The sequence below is a fragment of the Mesoplodon densirostris genome, chromosome 4 (assembly GCF_025265405.1).
Source record: "Mesoplodon densirostris isolate mMesDen1 chromosome 4, mMesDen1 primary haplotype, whole genome shotgun sequence".
Taxonomy (NCBI): domain Eukaryota; kingdom Metazoa; phylum Chordata; class Mammalia; order Artiodactyla; family Ziphiidae; genus Mesoplodon; species Mesoplodon densirostris.
The window spans coordinates 41282755-41307306 of record NC_082664.1 but is presented as its reverse complement, the minus strand read 5'-3'; the positions used below and the strand labels follow the sequence as shown (position 1 = coordinate 41307306).

The following is a 24552-nucleotide window of genomic DNA, read 5'->3' as shown; positions in this document are numbered from 1 at the left end:
TATGTGGGTACAGACTGTAAGAGAATTAGTCCAGCCTGCTTCTCAGTAAACCCTCTTTAGATCCTCTTTCCCCGTGAGGGTGGTTTGAGGTTAGGAATTTTTCCTCCTTAGCCTTCTGTCACTCTAGGATTACTTTAAAGGAGAGGGACAGTAAGGGTAATATCGATTTGTATAAGCTAGCCTCATGTTACCCTAAAATCCTTCTTGGGCTCACAGGCCACTTGAGATGTAAACTTCTCTAACTCCTCTAAGACAGCTGAGCTGCTAAAAGCAAATGCGACAACGCATGCGCAGTAAACATCGCGCTGTCTTGGGCGGACCCGGCTGGAGGTGGAGCTGCCGGAGCCGGATGTAACGTCACGGGGCCGGATATCACGGAGGGTGTGTGCGTCCTGTCGTAGGGGGCGGGGCTCAGAGCCTGGTTTCCTCGGCTACCATCGGCTGCTGGACCGCGCGTGGCGTCCCAGCTTTGCAGCTATGGGGGCTCCTGCAGGTTTGAAGGCAGACTGCGAGGCGCTGCTCAGCCGCTTCCAGGAGATGGACAGTGTGCGCTTCGAGGACTTCACCGACCTCTGGAGGAGTATGAAGTTCGGGACCATCTTCTGGTGGGTGTTTCTTGTCCACTACCCGCCTGCCTCCCCGCTCAGAGGCGGCGTGACAGGTTTCTTCCTTCCCCTTCGCTTCGCCGCATCTGGGAAGGGCTGAGAAAAGTGGCAGTCTCTGAACACTGCCTCCATCTCCCCTGAGCTCTCATCTGTACTTGGCCGCGCGCTTCCCCTGGGCAATTTCGTTGGCATGGGTTCCTTCTATTTGCGGCCTCCTCCCGAATACGTATATCTCTACTTGGCCGCCCTGCTAAACTCTTCTACTTCCAGTGCTTCACCCGGACCTAGGTCACCATCTTTTGCCCTCCTCTAGTCTCGTTTTTTTAGAACTCCATGTTTAAAAACAAAACAAACACACAAGCAAAGACAAAACCCTGCATGATTGAATCCATTTTTCACACAACCGCCGAAGTTCTAAAGTGCAAATTTGCTCACGTCACATCCTTGCTTCCCACTCTTCAGTGGTTTCCATTGCCTTTGGGGTGCAGCTCAAATTCCCTAACATGGCTAGCAAGACGTTTCGTGACTGGCCTCTGCCCATCGCTGCACCTTCATCGACCAGTCCACTCCATGCACTCGCTTTCTTGCTGCAGCGTCTGCTCGCGGCCCTCTACAGGCGTTTCCTCAGCCTAGAGCTTTACCCCCAGCTCCCTTTGCCTGGCTACCTTATTCTTCACTCAGGTTTAAGCTCACATGACAGTTCCTCAGGGAAGGCTTCCTTTGCCCTTCAAGACTAAATAAGGTGTTCATGCTCTCTTTCTCCTGTAGTACTTTGTGCTTATTTTATCTCTTGACTTTTTTTTTTTTTTTTGCGGTACGCGGGTCTCTCACTGTTGTGGCCTCTCCCGTTGCGGAGCACAGGCTCCGGACGCTCAGGCTCCGGACGCGCAGGCTCAGCGGCCATGGCTTACGGGCCTAGCCGCTCCGCGGCATGTGGGATCTGGGATCTTCCCGGACCGGGGCACGAACCCGCGTTCCCTGCATCGGCAAGCGGACTCTCAACCACTGCGCCACCAGGGAAGCCCTGTCTCTTGACTTAACCACATTTTATTATAAGTGTGTAGTTCAGAAGGCAGTATAGTTTAATGGTTAAGAGCATAGATTATGGAGTCCAACTGCCTGAATTTGATCAGAGTCCACTAACTGTGATTATATGGTAAGTGTACTCTAAGTGCTCAATAAATATTCACTGTTATTATTATTACTTTTAAATTTACCTTCCACTAGATTGAGCTCTGTGAGGACAGTAATTGGATGAATCTGGTATTCCATTAGCATAATACTTACAATATTGAAAAGGCTAAATAATTGACTGAATGAATGAGTCCTTGTGATTAAAACTCTGTGTTTTGCTGAATAAAATGTAAACGTTTTCTCTTTTCTCTTAGTTGATGTAAAATAACTACCTGTGTAGTTTGTATATTGTAGTGGATGGAGAATGGAGAACCGTTTGTTGTACAGTTAATGAAAGGAGAGGAACTAATTTTTTTTATTGGTAGTAAATGTAATGCATTTATAGCTGTATTTAATCCATAGAACAACTCTGAGATCAGTAATTATCCTTGTTTTATAGATGAGGAAATTGAGGTTTAAGAAGGTTAAGTAATTTCTCCATGATCACGCAACTAGGTGGTAGAGTAGATATTGAAACCAGTGTGTCTTACTGTTTCTGAAACCCATGATCTTTCACTGTATCCCTCTTGGGAAAAGTGGTAGTTTAGAAAAAATTTTCTGGGGTTACCCCAATTCTTTCTCTCTTTTTTTTCTTTTTTAATATATTTATTTATTTATTTATTTATGGCTGCATTGGGTCTTCATTACTATGTGCGGGCTTTAGTTGCGGTGAGCGGGGGCTAATCTTCGTTGTGGTGCGCGGGCTTTTCATTGTGTTGACGTCTCTTGTTGCGGAGCACGGGCGCTAGGCGTGCGGGCTTCAGTAGCTGTGGCACGTGGGCGCAGTAGTTGTGGCTCATGGGCTCTAGAGTGCGGGCTCAGTAGTTGTGGCGCACAGGCTTAGTCGCTCCACGGCATGTGGGATCTTCCCGGACCAGGGATCGAACCCGTGTCCCCTGCATTGGCAGACGGATTCTTAACCACTACGCTACCAGAGAAGCCCCCTACCATGGTTATTTTATATATTAAATATTTTAAATTATTAACCAGTGCTAATTTATAACCCCACTCCTTTTGCTCCCAATTCAGCAATAGATTTGATGCTTTAGGAAGATGCATCATGTTTACCTAGTGTCTCAATGTAAGAAGCACAGCAGAAAATTAGGTCTTCTTGCTTAAATCATGAAAGGATCAGATGTGGAATGCCCATCCACTTTCTAGCAGCTGCTATTTAAACAAGTATATACCTCTTCTGTTATTTTTTTTCACAGCCATAATATATTTTCTCTTTGTTTTCTAGTGGTAGAATGAGAAATTTAGAAAAGAACACGTTTACAAAGGAAGCTTTGGCTTTGGCTTGGCGATATTTTTTACCTCCGTACACCTTCCAAATCAGAGTTTGTGCTTTGTATCTGCTGTATGGATTATATAACACCCAACTGTGTCAACCAAAACAAAAGGTAATATTCGGTGAGTTGTTTTCTTCCAAAAGAAATATGAAACAGGTACAATATTTTCACAACCAACTGATTTAAATAGAAATGCCATTGCTTCAAAATTATAATACATTTGTGAAAAAATATTTACATTTACTAATGACTTTTTTATTCCTCTTGTTTGCAGATTAGAGTTGCCGTGAAAGATTGGGATGAAATTTTAAATTTTCAGCAAGATTTGATAAATGCACAACATTTTGATGCAGCTTATATTTTTAGGAAGCTACGACTAGACAGAGCATTTCACTTTACAGCAATGCCTACATTGGTATGTTATCTAAAATAGATTGTTTCTCAAAATGAGAAATTATGCTTTATTGTCCATAAAGTACCTAAGTCTCCAGAAAGTGGAAAGACTATTATATAGTTTCCAATACTCGAAGAAAGGCTTCTTAAAATAGGAAACAGTGTTGGGGATTCCTGGCAGTCTATTGGTTAGGACCCGGCGCTCTCACTGCCGAGGGCTCGGGTTCATTCCCTGGTCGGTGAACTAAAATCCCACAAGTTGCGTTATTTCAAAAGTCTAACAGTCTTTGAAACATGGATTATTTAATAAATATATACTTAGAGCTGCTTTTTTTTTTCATCCATGTTTACTGATAGACAGTTTTTGCTGCTGGCTTACTTATTTCAGTACTTAAAATATATCTTATAAAAGACATCTTTTAAAGACATTCATTATTATTTAGCTGTTGTACAGAATGAAGAAAAGAATTCAACGACCTGAAGTTACTGAAGACTTTAAGGACCCAAGTGATCATGTAATGAAACTTATCACTTCTGATGTATTAGAGGTAAATTTGTTCTTATGTTCCTGAATTTTTAAAAAAAATTGTTTTATTAACTACGTATTGAGGTTATACCTTCATCTACTGGATACTGAAATTTTTTCTAATGCTTTTAACCAATCATAGAATGCTATTACATTCTCTAAAGTGTCAGGAATATTACATCCTAAATATATCAAAATTTCTGGAATAAATCTTGAAACACAGTGAGAAACAGAAAGATGTAGAAGACTTGTCTTGGACTAAGGATATTTAGATTCAAATACTGAAACCACCATTTGTATTTGACTTTAGATAGGTCATAAAACAAGAATATAGTGACATTATTTTTTTAGCAATATATGTTCATTTCCTAAGTTCCTTTTTACAATGCTTGTGTAAAAACCCACCACTGAAAACAGTGAAGCTATTTCGATGAAACGAAAATTTGAAGTCAAGAATAATGGATAAGGGGTACGGTCTTAAAACAGCTTTTCTATCTAATATATTTTGGTATTTTATCTGAGTTGTGCAGTGTTGAGAAAAATCTTCTTTTGCATTGATAAGTAGTGATACAGAGTTTTACCTGAGTGGAAATGTTGCCCTGAGGTTAAAACAAAACCTCGCTAAATGGCTGCAGCCTTCTAATCAGTGATCCATTCTCTTTTCAAAAGAATGGATTCATACGTACACAGAGAGTGCGCAGAGCGAGCATGAGCAGGTGGGGGCCTTAGTCATGTGTTTTTCATTTCTTTGAGCCTTAGTTTCCCCCTCTTTAATATTAGGATTGCAACCCTTATTTCACCCAGTTGTAAGAATCGAGACAAACTTGTACCTGAAGAGTGCTGAGTGTGGGCTACAACACATAGTAGACTCTTCTTAGTAAATGTTACTGCTTTTCCCCCGAACCCTGTTCAGTCTTTTCCTATATCAAGAATGAAAGAGGGATCAGATCTTTGATTTGCTCAAATGTTTCTCTGTGTTCTGGGTGCTGCCATGTTCTAATAACTTTAGCAGTTAGGTTGCATCTATGATTTTCTAATTCAGATAGCAAATTGATTTTTGAAAGTGCTCTGGGTCTGCTCTGTATACTGACTTCATTTTTGAGCAAGAATTGCTAATCTGGGGTCCATGGATGGCCTTGAAAGGTTCATGGATCCCTTTCCCCCCTAAATTGTATTGAAAATTATTATACGTATGGACGCTTGGTTAGGGTGAGGTACTCTATCCTCAGATTCGCAAAGGTATTCATGCCCCCCCAAAATGTTCAGAATTACTCAGTTAGAGGGAAATTGTTTGCTAAATATCTAAAGACATGGTATAGTGCAGGAGCTCTACAAGATGTTTTGTGTATATTATTTTACTTTTTAACAACATCCCTGCAAATTAGGTGTTTTAAACAATTTTAAATTTTTTGTTAATTTTTTTTAAAGTAGGTGTTTTTATCCCTGATGTAAAGTTGAGGAAACTGAGGCACAGAGAAATTAAGTTAGGAAGTGATGGAGCTAAGGTTCTGTATGGCTGCAGTGCCTATTTGTTGGATAGCAAAGGCCTTCTCTGAGCTGGGACTGGGGTAGGAAATATATCATTTGCAGACATCTCGTGAAGTATAACAAGAATTAGGATCTTTGCCCTCTAGCAGCTGAGCAAGAAAGAGGTGGGAGAAGATTATGTAGAAAAATAAATGTGAGAAAAGAACTTTGTATAATAGAGAGAATTTTTTTTTTGTCTTTTTGGCAGAGGGGAATCATTTAGAAGTTTTAGAGATTGGAGAGACTTAGAGTATATATTTAGGTTTGGGGTAAGGAGCCAGTTAGAAGGAGGGTTTGTGTAGGAGAGAAGTAGCACAGTCCCTGCTGTGAGGTGGTGGGTCTGTGACCAAGAGCCTGGTGGAGAGATTAGCCTTGAGCAGAAGAAGGCACTTCTTCCTTTGAAACCTTAGGGAAGGAGGTGAAAAAATGGATTCCTATAATTGGTTGTGAAGAAGAGAAGCAGAAGGCAAACAGACCCGATAGCCTGAACTTTAAGAGGCCTCCTGCCAGAATCAAGAATTGAGATTTGGAATAGCCGTTGCAGAGAGTGAAAGATGTTGGGATACCAGAAAGGATTTGCCAAGAAGTACTGATGTGAATTATAAAGAGAGAGGCAGAGAATGTTCTATAACAGTAAGATGTTGTTCTTATCAGTATTCTCCCAATGAAAAAAAGATGATTTGAACCCAGTTGGTTGTAATTTTTGATTGTTGACTAATTTAGTGGTAGAATGTTAATTTTTTTCAACATACATTGCTAAACTTTTTTTTTTGTTTTCATTTTAAGCTCTTTTACTACAATGTGTTGAATTAAAGATTCCTCTGTTAGATAAATTGTATATGTCAGCAAGCAGGTATGGGAGATTTTGGAGAACAGCTGGGGTGATGCACAAAGCCACATTCTTTTAGGGTGATTTGAGAGGAGGGTCAGAAGGGCCAGGCTATGAAATGCCTATTCCTAGAAGCTTCTAGGAATGGAATAGTCTGTGTGAAGTCATCCTGACTTTATCTGGCATCTTTATCTTTGGTAGCCTTTTCCTTCAATACCTGTGTTGGCTTTATTTGTCCTGTCCTAGCATAGCCCATGACCCATTTTCATTGATAATCCCTAAATTTAATACTTTTCTATTTTCCTTCTACTGCCTTCAAATGCTATTAAGTCTTCATGTCAGCATACTTGAATTCTGGTCATGATTCTGCCGCTCATTAGTTCTCTTTTGTGGTTAAGGAGGTATAATAAAACAAGAGAATAGGATATTGAATCAAATTATCTGATTTTTTAAAAAAATTGAGGTATAATTGATATAACATTATATTAGTTTCAGGTGTATAACATAATGATTTGATATTTGTATATATTGCCAAATGATGACCACAGTAAATCTAGTTAACATCCATCACCATACATAATTACAAATTTTTTAAGGCATCTGCCTTCTAATTCCAACTCTGCTACTTGAATATGACCTTTAGCAAATCATTTCACTTTTGAATCTGTTTCTTCATTTATATTTACAATTATAATAATGGCATTACCTGTTGAGTATTCACCATGTGCCAGGAACTATGCTGAATGTTTTTTGTATGTTATCTCACCAATCATCATAATAACCCTGCAGAGGAGATAGTATTTTCCCAGTTTTAAAAACAAGGAAACTGGGGGACTTCCCTGGCAGTCCAGTGGTTAAGACTCCCCACTTCCACTGCAGGGGGCATGAGTTCGATCCCTGGTCGGGGAACTAGGATCCCACATGCTGCGTGGCATGGCCAAAAGAATAAATAAATAAATAAAAATAAAAACAAGGAAACTGAGGATCAAGAAGTTGAGCAATTTGCATAAAGTAAGACACAGACACTGAATTTGAATGTCCAGGTGTGTAAAGCTCCAAAGCCCATACACTGTGTTTTATTTCTTAATCCTTTGATTTTGTATAGTGGTTTACATCATACAGAATACTTCCACTTGTATAAGCTCACTTAATACTTTCATAGTGCATTAGGTGTCGTGCATTAGGTGTCGTTACTTCATTTTGTACAAATGTGGAACGTGATTCTTAGACTGAAGGATTTGCTCAAGGTCACAATCTAGCAAGTGACGGAATTCAGGCTCAAAACCAGGTCCAGCTAGTGGTCTTTGCCCTGTACTGTAGTGCATGTAAAATAATGGGAATATAGCACATTGTACCGTGTAAAAAGTTAGGGGCTTCCCATGTCTGGACACTCTTCCCCGTTGAAGATCTTGCGTATATGAGCACTCACCACTCCTGAGCAGTTTTGAATTCCTTGAACAGATATCTATCGAGTCCGTCAAAATCTCCTAGAAATGCATTGACTAACCTGTCTTGGGGATGACTCAGAGGTTGTTGACTATCTGTGATGGATAGTTCTCTGCTGGTCTCTGAGCCAAGTCCCAGTGCTGGTTTTATGTGATTCTTAAGTCTGCCTGCCGTATTTATGCTACCTTTCTCTTTACCCTGTATACCTGCCCATTTGTCTGGAGTTTTCTGGGGGAGGAAGGTCTAATAAATGCTGCCTCAAATGGTGTCATAAATCACTATTTTATTTAATCTTGAATCTTATCACTGAGGTAATGAGGAAGCTTATGGGGACAGGCACAGAGCTTTGAGATTTGTGAACGTCAGCCTATCTCTGTGGAGGATTGGGAGAGAGTCATTAGATAGGAATTTCCAGCTGAGCATAAAGAACTGTGTAAATATCCTTCATGTGACAATATGAAATAAAAATGTGATCTTAGTTATCAGGAGTAATACTTAAAGGTATGCTATACTATAAATAATTTTTGTTACATCCAGGAATGCAATCTTATGTTAACTAGTCTCTCCCCATCGTTTCTGTATACAGTGTGTATTGCCTAATGTTTGTTGAGTTGAACTCAATGATTCCATACTTCTGGAAAGCAGACTCTTAATAATGTTGTACTAGTTTGCATAATTATATCATTTTCAATGTACTGTAGTATGTTATTCGTTCTCAACTCTGTCACTTTGGAAAGTGATTTTATTTTGTTCTGGTTTTGCCTTTAAGTTTCTCCTTGAAAATTGAATTAAAGCACTGATCGTTTCACTTTTAGGAAATGCTGAATGTTCATGACCATTATCAGAGAATGAAACATATGATTTCAGCTGATAGATCCAATCCAGACAAAGCCCTCAGCTTGATAAAGGACGATTTTTTTGACAATATCAAGAACATAGTTTTGGAGCATCAGCAGTGGCACAAAGACAGAAAGGTTTGTAACTGTTTGATATGTCACCTTTGCAGTTGCATCATACGTGACTGGCTAGACATGGGTGAGGACGTTGAGAGGCAGCCTTGCTTAGTGGCTACCCCCTGTGAAGCTAAGATCTGGAGTGCTTTACTTTTTTAGTATCAGCTTTGCCAGTTATTAGCCATGTGATCTTATTTAATCTTACAAATGGATTTTATATGTAATTATATAACATTATTAAATAATTATAATTAATAATTGTAATTATATAATATATAGCTAAATAATATCCATTATACACACACACGTACACTATGTAGTATACATAATTATAGAGGAATAAATAGTCTTGGTGTGCCATGGAGTTATTACAATCTTTATAATTTAGCATTCTCCAGAGGTTACACATTGGCAGTCTTTGGGCCAAATCCTGCACATACTTTTTTTTTTTCTTTGCATAGCATTGTTCCTAATATTAAAAAAATTTGAATTAATTACCAACATTTGAATATTTGTGGACTTAACTTAAAATTCCAGACATCCAACTTCTGTTAAAAGTGAGACGTTTGGTAACACTGGTCCTACTTTGCTGCATGGCAGTGGACAGCTAGACTTGAGTGATGGCTTCTCCCATTGTGACAGAGCATGTGCTTTCTGTTTCTCACGTGCTCTACCTGCCTTCCTTTATCCATTTACAAATCACATCAACACAAGTCTTCCATTTAGTTTTCTGATCCAAATACTGATGCTAGAACTGCCCATATTCCATATTAGCCTTTTCAGCTAGAGAAACTTTTTTACTCCAGAAACCTGAAGACCAGCCTTGCTAAATTTACTTTTGAAACCACTACTCCATCTAATTTTACTAAATACTTCTAGGAAAAAATAAGTAATTTCTGATTACTTACTATGTGTTTGATAATGTGTTAGTGTTTCCACAAATGCTAGATAGGCATTATTATCTTATATAGCATTTTTCAGAGAGATTCATTGCTACTTTTTGGATTATATAAAGGGAGATGGCTCAAAACTCAATTTTAGAAAAGATAAACAAGGAAAGTGATGAGGAGATAACAGCCTTGGGAAGAAGGAAATAATTTGCTTCCTCTCCGGACATTTAGTTTAATGAGAGCACATTTTAGAATGTTTGAATACTTTAAGTGCTACAAATGGGTTGCACAAATGACCTAGGCGCTTAACATAAACATCTATTGTAGCGCTGTCTTTTAACAACGCTCTTTAATGAGCATTACTAAGACCTTTGAAAATCTGAAGGAAAGGAGAATAAACCAGTTTTCTCACTACCACATAAAGTGCATGTCATCTGTCATTAGTTAGGAGGATTTAGGTATTTTCTTGATGAATTTTGTAACTCTTCTTTAACCTAACCATGATCTTAATGTCAGGTGGTGAACCATGTTTTGATACTGAGAAATATTCTTTTAGTTTTTTAGTAATTAAACTAAATGATTTTCATTGTTCTGAAATTGATTTTCCATTAATTTTTAGTTGGTTTGAATTGTAAATGTGTAAATATACTTTTTTGATCTTTCAGAATCTATCCTTAAAATCAAAAGCTAAAGATGGAGAAGAAAAGAGTGAAGGAAATTCACAACAATCAGAGGTCAGAAAAATTCACTATGTGATTGCTTATGGGGCAGTAGTTTGGTTAGCTTCTTTTCATTTTATGTGTGGCTGTGATTCTGTATATTAACCATAATGTCCCATGGTCAGTATTCTAATACATATCTCAGAAAATTCTGTAACCTGGCTTCTATGAAGGGCTAGCCTGTTCTCTGCTGGAAACCTTGTGAAAGACCACATCAGTTATAGATTGGGAGTGGGATGTTCACAGTTTTCAGCAGGGAGAGGGAAGGATGGTGGTGGAAGGTGTCCTCAGTCCTGACGGGCAGAGTAAGGCTTTTGTAATACTATGTCTTTTCAGCCTTTCAGTCAGTGTGGAGCATAAGCTACTATTTACTGCTTTCTGTCTCCAGAGTTTTCATCCATCTTAGTGGATGAGGCAAGGAGCCATCTTTGGGCATAGGAAGATGAGGAGGGAACGGCCTGGTCACCAGGAATTTCATTCATATCCTCCTTAAGTCCTGAATGAAAACAGTCCACAGCCATGGGGATGTTATCATGGCACCTGTTAGAAAGTAGTGCGTGTTTATATGCCTTTACTTAATATATGTCCAATAAATGTTAGTTCCTTTTACCCTACCTTCTCAAATCTTATTTCTGATAAAAAAAATACTTGGGAATTCATAATATCACTCAGTGTTTGTGTGTTTTAACTTTTTCCTTTTCCTGTTTATTTTTACTTCCAGAGAAGCGAAAGGGCAGAAACATTAGCGGAAATAAAATCAAGGGCCTTTTCAGTTTTTGTTCAGGTAAGTTATTTCTTTAATAAGGTAATTTAGAAATTTGTGTGATGCTTTTTTAGTCACATTTTAATTTTTTCATCTAAGTAACACTTGTGCATAGTTTTAACTAATAATACTGTAAAGTTTATATAATCCAGCAGTCTCCTGCTCTACCACTTCCTGCCCCTGTACTTCTGATCTCAGGAGGCAACCATCTTCACCCTTTTCTCTTTTATTTCTTCTGGTATTTACCTGGAATTTTGATGCCACTGTTCTTTATTGCCTTCCAGCTTCTAGTATTCCTGATCATGGAAGGCTTTAGGATTTTCTCTTTATCCCTGGAGCTCTGGAGTTCCATGATAATGCACCTTGGTGTAGGTCTTTTTTCCATCATTGTCCTTGGCCCGCATGGTGGACATCCTTTTGATCTGATAGCCTTCAGTTCTGAGGGATTTTTGTATCGTTTCTTTGATCAAATTCTTTGCTGCATTTTTATTTTCTTATTTTTCTGTTTTTATCTGTTTTCAGAGAGATTTCTTAAACTTTATCTTCTGAACCATTATATTGAATTTTTATTATTTCTGCTGACATTATTTGATTACTAAGCTTTTTTTTCTTGTTCTCTGAATCTTTTCTTACTTAAAAAATGTATTCCTTATCTTTTTGTTTTTCTGGATGCAATATGCTTATCTGCTTGAGGATGTTAATTCGTTTTTTGAAGTTGCCTCCTTTTTCCCCAGAGTTTTTATTTTTGTTGATTCCGTTCTCTGTCATTCATTTTGTTGGCTTTTTTCAAACGTTTGAAGATCCTCAGATCATTAAGAGTGGTCATGTGGAGATACAGCCTTTTAGCCTTCATGCTTTTCTTGGATCTAGTCATTTTTACCAGAGAGCAGGCTTCCATTCCCTTGCCTGGGGGAGGAAAGTGGTAAATAAGCCCAGCTGCCAATGTTTTGGGTGCCTACAGAGAATCTGCCAACAGGCTCACCGTTCCTTCGGGAGGCTTCACTCAACCCGCCTATTTCTAGTAAGAGGCTTTATCCCCTTCCTTAGCTATACTGGTTTCCTCAAGCCTTCAGCTTCTCTGGTTTAGCCTCTCCAGGGAACAAACCTCCTGTTTTCTACAGGAAGAGGTCAGTTGTTCAACTTTGAGGCTGCTAAATGGGATACTATTCCCTATGTAGATTTTTCATATATCTACCCATTTTTTTAGTCCCAGTTCTGATGACCCCAATTCCTGATCCACTTGGACCAGCTTTCCTTGTAGTAACTTCCTCAATACAGGCAGTTAGATTTCAGCTTTCTTCATTCTAAGTCAGCCATCAGTTTTACATTTCCAAAATTTTGTTGTTTTGTTTACAGCTGCATTGTTTCCTATTATCTCCATTTTGTGAGTTTATTCATTTTTATTCTTTTCCTCTCATTTTAGTGGAGTTTCAGAAAGGAGCACCAATAAACTCATATTTTTTTCTTTTTTTTTTTTTTGTATGAATCTAAAAATGACTTTATTCTGTGGGAAACTACTATCATTCTCTGGTTGTAGAAATAAAAAGGAATAAATGAAAAAATTAAAAGTGACTATAGATTAGTTAAGTGTTATATATTTGCTGTACTACAGTAAATTGAGTACAAAATATTGTTGAATGAAAGCATCAAGTACAATAAATTAATTATTCCAAATTCTTTTAAACCAGGACTATTTCCATATTATATAGGCTAATTGTTGTTTAATGTATTTCTTAAGACATTATGAAATACTTTAAAAATTATTAAACAATTAAATTATAATCCCCATAAATTGTTATAAGAGTGTGTTATTGCATAGTTGTAGTTTTTTTAATTATTGAGGTATAATTAACATACAGTGCATGGTAGCTTTTAAACTGTTGTTAATACCTACACCACATATATGACATTCACTGAAAACTCCTGTAGTCAGGGCTCTGCTTAAGCAAATAAGGGAATTTATTGACTGATGTAACTAAAAAGTCCTTGGACTGTCCCTCCATTTCTCACCTCTTATGTTGCTTTCATTGCCTTCAAGTGCAATTCGTGACAGCTCCAGCCTTTCATGTTCCCAGCTTTAGGTTCAGTGGAAAGGGAGAATTTTCCTTTCTAATAGTTAAACAAAATTCTAAAATTGAGTTATATCAGCTATGATGCAGATCACACACCCACCCCTGAACAAATCATGGTGGCCCTGGGAATGTGAAACTCAATTTGACTAGATCAGGGCCATATGGCCATATATAGAGCCAGGCATAAAGTAGTTCCACTTGAAATACATGGTGCTAACTAAGGAAAATAAAACTTTGTTAGAAGAAAAGGAGAATAGGTATCAGGCGGTAAAAATGGCGGTACTTGTCCTTTACACCTCCATTTCCCAGCCATTGCAACTGTAACAGTTTAACCCAACAAGGACATTTTAACCCCGTTTGAGCAGATGAGGATGACAGCTGCAGGGAACTCTTCCTGTTGTAAAGCTAAAAGAGTATATACATGTAACAGGTATTAACCAAGCGAGTATCATGGTAAAGTACTTTATGACAAGTATTTCTGTGAATCTTTCCTCATCTTTGTCTGTTTTGTTGTTCCCTAAATCACCTGTCAGTTGGGTTCATTTTGTGATTCATTGTAATTAATTGGATTTGCAACTATTTAGGCATCCAAGTCAAGAAGGCATCGTCAGGCCAAACTTGATTCTTCTGACTCTGATTCTGCATCTAGTCAAGGACAGACCAAAGCAACTAGGAAAAGAAGAAACCAAGAGATGCTGAAACCAGCAGGAAGGAAGATGTCTTCCAGAAACAGAGGTAACTTTTTGAGACTTAAAAAGGGAAAACAGGTCTTATTTACAACCTCCTCTCACCATGTTTTCTTTATTAAAAAGGATTACTTGTTTAAAAACCTTGTGAGATTTAATATTAAAAATAAATTATCTTATATTCTTGGAATCTTACTACTGAAAGGGACTCTAGGAGTCATCAAATTCATCATTTCATAGATGATGAAATTTAGGCCCATACAGATTAAATAACTTGTCCAAAGTGTTACAGTTAGATAGTTATAGAATCAATCCAGAATTATCCAGAGCATACTTTATTAGTAATTTTTGTGTGTGAATCAAACTTATATGTAGAATAAGGTACGATAAGTAATACATTCTATAAACCATATTTTCCATTCGCTTCACTAGCTAAGCTGTACCTGCTTTTTTCTTGAAATGGTTTATCTATAAAATTACTTTTGGTATTTAGTTTAAAAAAAAAAATGACTATAGGGCTTCCCTGGTGGTGCAGTGGTTGAGAGTCCACCTGCCGATGCAGGGGACACAGGTTCGTGCCCCGATGTGGGAGTATCCCACGCGCCGTGGAGCGGCTGGGCCCATGAGCCATGGCCGCTGGGCCTGCGCATCTGGAGCCTGTGCTCCGCAACGGGAGAGGCCACAAAGTGAGAGGCCCGTGTACCGTAAAACAAAACAAAACAAAACAAAGCAAAACAAAACAAAACAAAATGACTATATACTCAAAAAGTTTAATTTTTAAGCATTTCACAAATAGTATATGTTCACCATACATAAGCTGGACTCTGATTAGCAGGCTCAGAGGGAAAAAAAGGAGTATTAGAAACATAGTAAATATTTAGTGCCTAATATAAGAAACACAGAGCCACTGTAGCAGTATATGAAGATATGTTATAGCCTTGTAACATATTTTTTTCCTATATTGAGGCAGCGGAGGGAGAATTGAAGTTAAATACCTTTAATACAGTCCAGATATGATCAGTTCCGTAACTTAACGCTTGAAGTGCATTGAGAATTCAGAGGAGGAGAAACCACATTAGTTAAGGATAATCAAGAAATACTTCAGAAGGAGAATGTTTTTAGTTTTCTTTACAGAGCTAGCAGATATTGTGAAGAGAACTGTTAGACTAATCTCACTTATAAGTATTAATGAAAATATTCTAAGTTTTATGTATCAAAAGAATCTCAGATACAAAACAACTTGACTGCGTACATTCATTCTGAGATGCAGGGATGGTGCAGTTAGGAATCTATCAATATAATTTGCCATATAAATAGGTTGAAGGGGAAAATGTGAATTCATTTTAATAGTTACCCAAGAACACATTTGATAAAATCCAGCATCCATTCTTGATTTAAAAAAATATCCTCCAGATGTAGGGAGTCAGCAAACTTTCTGTAAAGGGCCAGATAGTAAATGTTTTAGGTCCAAGTGGAACCTTCATACATTTCTGGTGGGAATACAGAAAGGTATAGTCACTCTGGAAAACTGGCAGTTTCTAATAAAGTTAAACATATACTTACCAAATAACACAGCAGTCCTACTCCTTGGTATTTACCCAAGAGAGGTGAAGACTTATATTCACAGAAAAATTGCTATGCAAAAGCTTATAGCAGTTTTATTCATAATTGCGAAAAATTGCAATCAGCCTAAATATCTTCAACTGGTCATTGTATAACAAACAGTGGTATAACCATACAGTGCAGTACTACTCAGGAATAAAGGCACTACTGATGCATGTAAAAACATGGATGAATCTCAGTGCACTGTGCTAAGTGACAGAAATGAGACACAAAAAAGGCTATATATGATATGATTCCATTTATAAGACATTCTGGAAAAGGTGAATCTACAGAGACGTAAAAAAGATCATCGGTTGCTAGGAACTGGGGGTGGAGGGAGGTGTTGGCTGCAAAAGGGCACAAGGGAAATTTTTGGTGTGATGGAATTGTTCTATATTCAATATTTTGATTACAGTGGTGCTTGCACAACTATGCATTTATCCAAACTCCTAGCTCTGTACTGCATTAAAAATGGTAGTTATATATTAATTCAACCAAAACCAAACCAAAACAGAGGACATGAGGAAAAGATTGATTAGTTTGATCATACTTAAAGAAGTAACTTCTGGTAGATTAGAATGTTTTTTCTAAGGTATCAAAGATACTTAGGTTTAGAAACCTGCACAAGCATCTTTTATTAATTATCCACCTTATTTCTTACAAGTGCAGCGGAGAGGTAAGTTGGTCAAGCTGCCTTCTTAAACATCCGGAAAACAGTTTTTTTTATGCGGTTGAAAAGGAGGAGCCGAGTGCAAGCTAGGAAAGAACTTAAATGAAAGTTCCTTTTCATCTGAAATGTTGGACACACATAACTTATGAAATTTCACTAGCCATAATTTTTTACTTAATGTAGTTACCGAAAACATTTTCATAAACTCTGAAGTTAACTTTTAAGGATGGCTGAGGTTTGTTATTGAATTTACCTAGGTGTATTAGGGAGGGTTTAACCCATGAGAAAGAAAGTACACTAAAATATGATCTGAATTAGATCCTTAATTGTAACTCAACTATTCCAGCTAACCAGCTTTGTTGCTCCTCTGAAGCAGAAGTAATTTGTTATTCTGCACCTTAATAAAGATTCAAGTGCTTACTAAAAAGTTTCTCTTTAATTAAAAGTTCATTTCCTCAAAGTAGAAAAGTATTTTTGATTTCATAGTTTTTTCAAAAAGAGGTGTCTTATATTCCATAAAATGCAAAAGATCTTGTAAAACCATTTGCAGCACATAAGATAATGCTAAACTTTTTAATTTTAGGAGAGCTGTTATAAATTAGCAAGAAAAAGACCACCACCCTTTAGAAAAATGGGCTGAGGACATGAACAGGCAATTCATGAACAAAATGGGGTTACCATGCATATGAAGAGATATTTAATTTCATTAATAATGAAAGAAATGTAAATTAAAACATGATTTTCATGTAATTTGTTATATTGGCAAAGATGAAAGGTAACTGAATACCCATTGACAGTGAAAGTGTGAGGAGGTAAAATCTGAAGTTAAGTGGGAGAATGAATTAGCACATCCTTTTTAGAGAGCAATTTGAAATCATCTGTCAGTTGATTTTAATCAATTTTAAATGGACATGCCTTCTAACTTAGCAATTCAGTTTCTAGGAATTTATCCTTTACAAGTGACAGAAGCACACAGGACATTCATTGCAGGATTATTGACAAAGGCTGTTAACAACTCAAATGTTTAACATTGAAAAAATATTTAATGTTGAAAAATCCATATAAAGGAATATTTTACAGTTATTAAAAAGCTGGAGAAAGTTCTATATATACTCACATGAAAATATGTCCAAAATATGTTGGTACATTGCTTAGTGAAAATGTTTTTTTAAAGAAGAGTGTGATTCATTTGTTAATAAATATATATGTAGACACAAGACTACTATAATATAAAATAGATAAACCACGAGGTCCTGCTGTATAGCACAGGGAGCTTTATTCAGTATCTTGTAGTAAACTGTAACGGAAAAGAATCTGAAAAAGAACAATATGTGTGTATATATATGTATATGTATATATGTGTGAGAGTGTGTGTGTGTGTGTATGTATATATATATAAATAAATAAACTGAATCACTTTGCTGTACACCATAACATTGTAAATCAACTATACTTCAATTAAAAAAATGTAGACTGAAGTACAATATATATCATTGAAGAAATCTAGAAGCATATAACAATGATTAATTCTCAGGGATGGGAAATTTCTAAGTCCATAAATTTCTGTGTTTGACTTTTATGTGATAACCGTATGTTTTGTAATCAGGAAAAATCCAAAGATTAAAAAACAAACAAATGTAACAAGAATTCCTTAGACTAAGGCAAGTAGAGGGATTGGCATGAAAAGAGGCAAGGTAGTTGGAAGTATAGCATGTGAGGGGCCCATTTTGCCTGGAGCGTAAAGGATGTGCTGAAGAGTTACTGTTAACATGGAAAGATATGTTGAGGATTATATTGTGACCAGGTCTTAAATGTGGAACCAAGAAGTTTGGACTTCATTCAGTAGGCAGAGGGGAGTCATGTGAGACTTCTGAGCAAGCAAGTGGTACGACCAGTTTTCTTTGAAGAAAATCAATCTGGGAGTAGTTTGGAAGGTAGGTGGGAACAAACTGAAAATAGGAACACTAAATAAAAGGCTATTAAGGAGTAATGAGGATCTGGCCAGGTGGCTGTAGGAATTAGACAAGCAGATTAACAGTTAGGAAAGCCCACGGATATCTACAGGTAACCAAATATTTAGGCTGGTGGAGAGGGATGAGGCAAGGATGCTTAATGCCTAAGCAACTGGGGGATGTTGTGACTTTAACAGAATAAGGATCACAGAACGAAGATTTCATTTGGGGGAAGAATTTGCCCCAATCTGCATTTTTAGGCTCAATTTCTGTAACAGCTGTCTAGCACGTAAATAGGTGCTCAAGTATATTGATAGGATTTACCCAAGTTTGTATTATTTAAGCTTCAGCTATACCCATTCACCATTCCTAGAACATAACACACATGCTTCTGGAAGAACATCAGTAATAGTAATGGTGATACATGACGGCGAAGATGATAACTATTATTTATGTAACGCTTATTATCTGCCAAACTTTTTTCACACGTCCAAGGTCACCTAACTAATAAATAGAGCTGAGACTTGAATGGCAGTCTGTTTGAATACAAGTCTGAATCTTTAACTGCCAAATTTGCTGTCTCTCAGGTAATTGGAAATGTGGATCTGGAGCTCCAGTTAGACACGCACTTAAGTAATTGTATTCTAGCTGCATATCCTATAATTGTATGTATTGAGATTGAGCAATTGTCTATTACTTATCATTGCATTCCACATGATTAGCTTCGAGCAGAGTAAAACTGTCGACCTGGCAGCCTCTGAGGAATTAGTTGTGTGGATAATTGAGGTTAATTATTTAAATGTCAAAATTTACTTTTTAAATGGTTAATTATTCTGGTTGATATCTTTCTAAAACATAGTACATTCTTCTCTGTATGTTTCTTGTTTTCTACATGTATTTTATGCTCTCCTATTTTCTAGAACAATGTATCCTGAACATAATTTGGTTTTCTCTTTATGATTCAAGGTTATCATCATTAGCATGTTATTTTACTGGGTTTTGTCATATAATGATCCTATCAAATAGCTTACGTGTGGGGGGCAGTTGACCTTTATACTTACGGCTTTGTGCTGCAGGACTTCGTCAGTTCTTATGTTTTTCTGTCACATTTGTTGTGGTAGGTGTCTTCATTCTGTTCTCAGTGTGCAGGCTTGTAGCAATTTTTTTCCCTTTTTGCTGCTTCTTAACTGTACTGGTTTTAAGAAACGGGTTTGCCATTATTCATACATAAATAAATGTAATTAGGTTCTGGATAAAGGCCTGAGGAACATATCTGTGACTGAAGTTCATGAGCTTTTATTTAATATGTGGACTTTGAGATAAACATCCTGAAGTTCTGTGTTCACTTCTTGGCTCCTGGCTGCATGATAAGTGGGTGAAGCATTGTATTTTGTTTTTCAGAGCTTTTAGAGAACATTGATTTTCTTTTTTAAACTTACTCATTTAATGTAGAAATAGATCTCAAAATGTAGTTAATCATCATGTGACTAGATGAAGGGTTTTTTTTCACAGCGACAGTTTTTAACTCAGAAATCGTTCCCTTGACATAGTTGGATAGATTCTGTTAGGTTGTAAATGTGGATTTTAAAAAATCATTAATAGTTGATATGGATGGCCGTGATACAAGATTATAAAGAACAATATTAGTAATTTGAGGTAGATTGTACTGATTATAATCTTGTGAACAACTGAAAAATTTTATAGGTTCAAAATCCACCCCCCTCCACTGCCAGAAATGTGATTAGATATGGAAATAGATTTCCTAAAAGATTATCTATCATCTTAAAAATCATGTAAAAAAATTATTGTATCTAATACTTAGGACTTCCAAGTAAAGGTAAAATTCTATTTTAATAACTTAATGGGAAATTGGTATTATTTTATTAAGTTTGAATTGCATTTAAAATGGAAGCTTATTGCTACAGTTTACTCAACTGCGTCTAGAGCAATCTATTCATTCCATAAAATCTGCATCCCATTAAGATCCCAGAATACATGTGTTTAGAGCAGAAAGCTTAAACTCATCTTCATTTAATTTCTTGTCTCCTGTGCTGGCAGGTACTTATTAACATATATACTCTGTGAAATACTGTGTTATAAGATAGTTGAATCCATATTTGATGATTTATAGTTTATTGAGGCTCTAGTATATGGCAGGCACTTTTCTAAGTACTGGGGATACATCAACCTAAACAAACCAGAGTCTATCCTTGTGAAGCTTACATTTACTATGTATTATATATTAAGATATGAGGTGGTGTAAGTGTTGTGGAGAAGCATAAGGAACAAAGAGTGACTGTGGGGGGCGGTTGCTACTGGGACAAGGAAGTTATGTGCTCGGTGAGACCTGAGAGGACAATGGTGTTTGATAATTTGATTAGGATATTGCTTCAAGCAACAGAAAGTTGATATAGAAAACCTCCAATGTTTTGGAAAGTGGAAAGTTACTGGCAAATTATGACTAAGAGAAATATATCTTGTAGAGCATATGTGGTGATACAGGAAAGTGTGTCTGCATTCAAAAACAAGGCTATTACATGGCCTCTTCAAGATCAGGAGGCTGTACGTATGTGAAGAAGTACAAATTAAGAACCTGTGTTCATAGACAATCTGAACTGTGTTTCTGAAGTTTGTGCACATTTTCCTTCACTGTAATGTGATTTTACAGCTGTTTGTTAAAATAGTGAATAATTTAATGATCCTAAAAGTAACAGGTTTTGTGTGTGTGTGTGTGTGTGTGTGCGCACGCACGCTTGTGTATGTGAGAATTGCCTTATTTTCAGGTTGTTTTATTTAATGATGGTTCCTTGGACAGCATTCCGGTGTTCAGCAACCAATATGGAATATTTGTCATTAAATCCATATCAGTCTTTAAAAAAAAAACCAAGGCTATTAACTTTAGAATTACATTGGTGATTAATTAATAAAATTGAAGTAATACACATGATTATTCCCTGATGTCTGCAAATATAACCTATGCTGTGTGTGATAAAGGTTGAATAATATATCTATGTTTGGCTAATTTTGTTTCTTCCCTTTTCCTCTAATTACTTTGATGGAAGGATTAGAGACTGTTTTCAAAACATAGGTATAAATATATTATAAATTTATTAACACTTTTAAAAAAGATAGGTAGTTTTATGTGCATATTTCTGTTTACCATTACAATTTTAGCTTTTAGTTTAAATATCTAATTTTTGTTATTATAATAATGTCATTATTTGTATAAAATTTTTTCTCAAAGATTAGCATTCTTTGTTTTCATATAAAATCATTTTTTCAACTATTTCCAGGTGACATGCAAAATGTACATAAGGAAGATAAATCTTTAAGTCTGAGTATGCCTGTAATTACAGAAGAGGAAGAGGAGAGTGAAAGTTGTAGTGAAACAGGTACAGATGAAATTTTATCAAACTACTTGCAGAGCATCAACGTTTAGAACCCCTGAAAAGCATGATGGTTGGCTGTGTGTTCCTGTGATGCTTTAACTTTGATACATTGGAGAATTTTAGCGTTAATCAGACCGTTAATCATGACACTTAAGAGTAAGTGATAATACAGTAAATGAATGGATATGGAGAGGCAGGGGTCAGTCCAGGTGAGAGGTGAAGGATAGGGGAAATATCGTTAGTAGTAAATGAATATCCATAATCCTGTTGGTGTCTGAAGTGTATTTCTAACAAAGGGCAAAGGTCACAAAATGTGAATTACTGTATATAACTTTTTAAAGGTTTTATTGTTAAAAAATACTTAATTTCAAATTCTAGTAAATGTAAAATTTTCACCTATGAGATGATTGTAACTAAGTGGTAAATTGCACAACGTGAATTAAAATAGCTATATCTTTGGGCTTCCCTGGTAGCGCAGTAGTTGAGAGTCCGCCTGCCGATGCAGGGGACACGGGTTCGTGCCCCGGTCTGGGAAGATCCCACATGCCGCGGAGCGGCTGGGCCCGTGAACCATGGCCGCTGAGCCTGCGCGTCCGGAGCCTGTGCTCCGCAACGGGAGAGGCCACAACAGTGAGAGGCCCGCGTACTGCAAAAAAAAAAACCCAAAATAGCTATATCTTTTTGCATTGCTGTGATCTTAATTTGTTTGTAGTATTTGTTAAACAATAGTTTAAATAATTATTATCTCTAGTAATAATTACAGTAATGTACAGAATAAGTTACATAGCAGGCTAGGCTTGATAATTGGTAATCCATCAATGATAATGAACATAATGTATATTAAGAATCTGCCTAATGACTTTTTTTTCATTTTGGCGCTATATTCATTCAGCAAGCATCTATTGAGTGCCTATTTTGTTTCAAGTGCTTAGGTATGGGAATATAAAGATATATAGTAGAAGAGTTTAAGAACCATTTTATTTTGATCATAGTGAGTGTAGATCTGAGCACAGTGAGTGGCTCATAGTGGACCTAAGTAACTACTGTTTAATGAATCCGATCAGTCTGTGCCCCAGAGGACCTTACAGTTTAGTGTGCAGAAAAACAACACAGTACCTTATAGTAAAGAGAAACAGGGTGCTATGGAAACATACAGAAGACAAAGACAATTAAAAGAGAGTATTTGTTCCTTCAGAAATCTGAGTTGCTTCTGTGATTTGCTTATGTCAGCATAAAACGGTCCTTTATAATCTTGTGAGTTTCAGACTGTAGTTGCTTTCTAGTTTTGTCTGGTAGCTTTTATTGTGAGTAAACAATCAAACACATGCATACCTTTATGGCTGCCTGGCCAGTCCCATTCTAAAATCTATCAGCTTGTGAGTTTTAAAACTTTGGTTTTTATTAAATCATAATTACATAAGCTCATAATTACATAAGCACATAATTTAACAATTAACAGTTTTATAATACTCATTACCACAGACTTCCGACTCCCATTTTTTATTCCCTAGAGACAACTCTTTGATAATTACTTTGGTATTGATCTCCATGTTTCTAAGTAACATGTTTATATTGTCAATTATTTATTTCAGTTCTATGAATTATCTATTGAGGGAGGCAAGAATTTAGTTCTCCTTAATATATTCTTTTTTTTCTTATTTGAAGTATAGTTCACCTACATCACTATGTTAGTTCCAGGTGCACAACTTAGTGATACGATATTTCTATACATTACAAAAAGATCACCATGACAGGTCTAGTTATATCTGTCACCATACAAAGATGTTACAATATAATAATTTTATGTATTCTTTACCTCCCAATCCAAACACATGATACTTCCTATCACCCACCCTCTCAATATGGTTATTATTTTAGTTATATCAGTATTCAGCATGTTACAAAACATTATTAGCAGCAGGGCCATGTGATATATACTATGATTCTCCCTTAATCGGAACACTTATTGTTTGCCTTAAAGAGTTAATAATTTTTTTGCCTTATTAATTTGTTTCTTTATGTATTTATCACTAATTTACCCCCCAAACTCTTCCTCAGTGTATAAATCTCCCCTTGAAACACTCGAGCACATTAGGCATTTTATCAGTGTCATCTTCTTAAAAGAAGTCTCCTCCAGGCCTCTGACTTGCTTTACTCTGGACATCATTCTCTTGGCCTGCTGCTGCTTCTTTCCAGAAATCTGTTTTCTTTTTCCTCTTAATTTTTTCTTTGTCTTTTCTCATTCCTTTTCCTGTCACTCTCCTTTCAGTTTTCATTGGAGGGGAATATTCCTTTCTTTTACGTCTTCCATAATTTTCATGTTTTTGTGTCTTCTGTTGTTTGCTTTGTTTTTAATGATCAGTAACTTTTAGGTTCACAGCTGTTTCTAGGTGGACACTTACTTGAGTGTTGGTCATGGCATCTGCCATGGTAGCCGAAAAGATGTATGGTACTGCTGTTTTGGGTTACATTTTCAGGTTTAATCGGAAAGCAATTGAAATCTTAGTCACTTTCTCTTAGCACTGGCCCAGATACCTTTCAGCTCTGGCATACTGGGCCCATGCTAACTACAGGGAGGGCATACCCCTATGAAACAACCTCAGAGTAGCTTATTTTCAAGTAGCATTTAGGATGATTAGGATCTCCAGTAGTAAGTTTACAACTGCAGTATCATTTTGAAGGATAAAAGTCATGTATATGTCAGGTTTAAGATTTCTTGTATCTTTGCTGTGAAGGCGTTCTTACTATTATGCCAACCTATATAGTTTAATTGTGTGTTATCAATTAAGTATTATATTTTTTAGGCCTGACAGGCTTCTTAATTTTTTGTCTTCAGAGTTCACTGCACCCAAGAGGAGAAGAAAACACAGAACAAAGAGCCTGGTATAGAGTACTTAATTTTGAGCTTTCTGACAGAAGAAAAGATTTATATTTTGTGTATTGAACAGGAAGACTGCCAATATTAAAAATAATTCTTCTGGGAAGCTGTAGGTATTTCTTTGAAATGTCAATACTTTAATATAGTTCTAGAATAAAAGTACAAAAAATTATAGTATTACTCTAAAATT

At 36.6% G+C, this 24552-nt stretch overlaps 1 protein-coding gene across 1 annotated transcript; it reads left to right on the top strand.

Moving 5' to 3' along the window:
* The first annotated feature begins 416 nt into the window (after positions 1 to 416).
* Positions 417 to 24552, top strand: SNAPC1 (small nuclear RNA activating complex polypeptide 1). Its single transcript, XM_060098068.1, has 10 exons — positions 417 to 605; positions 3019 to 3178; positions 3342 to 3482; positions 3904 to 4008; positions 8604 to 8762; positions 10297 to 10365; positions 11072 to 11134; positions 13770 to 13920; positions 21389 to 21487; positions 24321 to 24552. Exons 1-10 carry the CDS (start codon positions 478 to 480, stop codon positions 24371 to 24373), a joined length of 1128 nt encoding a protein of 375 aa, XP_059954051.1. The 5' UTR covers positions 417 to 477; the 3' UTR covers positions 24374 to 24552.

Excerpts from the sequence above, each read along its gene's own strand:
- SNAPC1 (XM_060098068.1), top strand. The coding sequence starts at position 478 with ATGGGGGCTCCTGCAGGTTTGAAGGCAGACTGCGAGGCGCTGCTCAGC. Across the intron at positions 606-3,018 it reads AAGTTCGGGACCATCTTCTG|TGGTAGAATGAGAAATTTAG; the intron begins GTGGGTGTTTCT and ends TTTGTTTTCTAG. Across the intron at positions 11,135-13,769 it reads CCTTTTCAGTTTTTGTTCAG|GCATCCAAGTCAAGAAGGCA; the intron begins GTAAGTTATTTC and ends GCAACTATTTAG.